Source organism: Oratosquilla oratoria, chromosome 18 (assembly GCF_046742065.1).
Source record: "Oratosquilla oratoria isolate Oo_2021 chromosome 18, ASM4674206v1, whole genome shotgun sequence".
Classification (NCBI taxonomy): Eukaryota; Metazoa; Arthropoda; class Malacostraca; order Stomatopoda; family Squillidae; genus Oratosquilla; species Oratosquilla oratoria.
In genome coordinates, this window is record NC_134794.1 from 42,436,229 (window position 1) to 42,437,793 (window position 1,565).

Consider the following 1,565-nt stretch of genomic DNA (forward strand, 5'->3'; position numbering starts at 1 on the left):
ATCACAGCATTACCCACTGATCGGTCATACAAGAGCTTTCTTCTGGGAGGGAAATAGCTGTCGAAGACGAGTCCAACACGTGATCCAAGACAATGGTAAAACATTTATTTATACACACAAACCATACACGAATTTAAGAGAAATTTAGACACTGAGATACATAGACTGGACACATTGAGCGTAGCTCTTCTTACCGTAAGATACAACCAGGTAAAGACAGACAGACAGACACAGAATAGACGTTTGGAACAGGTTACATGAGAATGTGTTGTGTGCAAAAACGATACACGATTTTAAAAACGGTCTAGATAAAACGAGATACTGAGACGGGACACACGATCATGGCTCCCGTTACCGTAAAATAAAACTAGGTAAATACACATACACACATGTATGTCGGCAGGCGTTATCATTTAGCCAAAGGTAACCTTTTTGTAAACAGCGTTAATTTACGAACTGTACTACCCACCTGAAGTATGGCTGCTTCCAGCCGATCTGTAGACTACGGAGAGCTGCTTCGAACACAAATGGGTCATAATCTGTACCAGCTGCTCAGACGCTTCCATTAGCCGTTGAGTTTCATTCCTCACACTTTCCACACTTGCACTGCTGTTGCTGGTGATAACGCCCGGGTCGTTACCGCATTTGCAACAGCTATTTCCACCTCCACTGCAGCCAGCGAGGTTCGAATCCTGGTTGGTAGTTTCATTGCTGTCGCAGCACATGTTGTAGATTCCAAATGTTTCAACAATCCCACTTCAGATATAAAAACTAATCAGGATTCATAGTTGGTTAAACATTGCAACATTTTTATCACTAATACACTAAAGTTGTTGGTCACACTTTCCATTCAAAGACCATAGATATATATCTGGGTAAATAAATATGCCACAATATCCAAGAGGCTTTCGTACGACACTTAAAGATTCTTAGCAAATACACTTATTTCACTTCCCGGAGTATCAAGGTGTTTTCCTATCGTTCTTCGGTGAAAGGTTTACAGTATCTTCCTTGTACGCACACCCACTTTAATAATACATAGCATTCCTATCACCGTTCTATTTCTAATCCTTGAATTTGTTTGTGGAAATAAAAGCTCTTTACATCGACGGCGGCCAGGCGACAACGAATCGTAGCAATGCGTCCACTCACGTTCACTGCTCAACACCATCTGTCTGCGACTACGTCAAGCCACCAGGCCGGTCGCGGTGCTTCCAGGCCACTACGCAGCTCTCACGGGGCACGGACGAACACTTTTCTTAAGTATTATTCCTCTATAAGCATTACCTGGTGATCCAGCAATACTCGTATTTTCTTGGTGTATTATTCTTTACATACTTAAGTCTTTGAAACTGTTTAGATAGTGTTATATAGCGAAGTGAAGTAGTGAGATCAACATTTTCTCGGCCAGGGACGAACAGTCGTGCGTAACCATTGAGTACTTGATTGGATCGCACTAACGGTACTACCTTCCCATCAACACCGTGAGCACTACATAGAACAGCGATACCCCTAAATACTGCTTGCATCTTGACATTTTATGCTTGGCAAAACGACAAGGAAAC

The 1,565-nt window shown here is 42.4% G+C and overlaps 1 protein-coding gene across 4 annotated transcripts in view; it reads right to left on the minus strand.

Moving 5' to 3' along the window:
• The window catches only part of LOC143035174 (uncharacterized), a 219,751-nt gene extending 218,557 nt beyond the window's left edge, over window positions 1-1,194 (minus strand). For 2 of the 4 annotated variants that reach the window (XM_076201838.1, XM_076201837.1), the window contains exon 1: window positions 470-1,193. In XM_076201838.1, the coding sequence (XP_076057953.1) occupies window positions 470-725 (256 nt within the window). In that variant the 5' untranslated portion in view covers window positions 726-1,193. Of the gene's footprint in view, window positions 1-469 lie in introns of all 4 variants that reach the window. The other 2 variants (XM_076201840.1, XM_076201839.1) reach the window with 1 other exon arrangement.
• Between the last annotated feature and the right edge of the window lie 371 nt (window positions 1,195-1,565).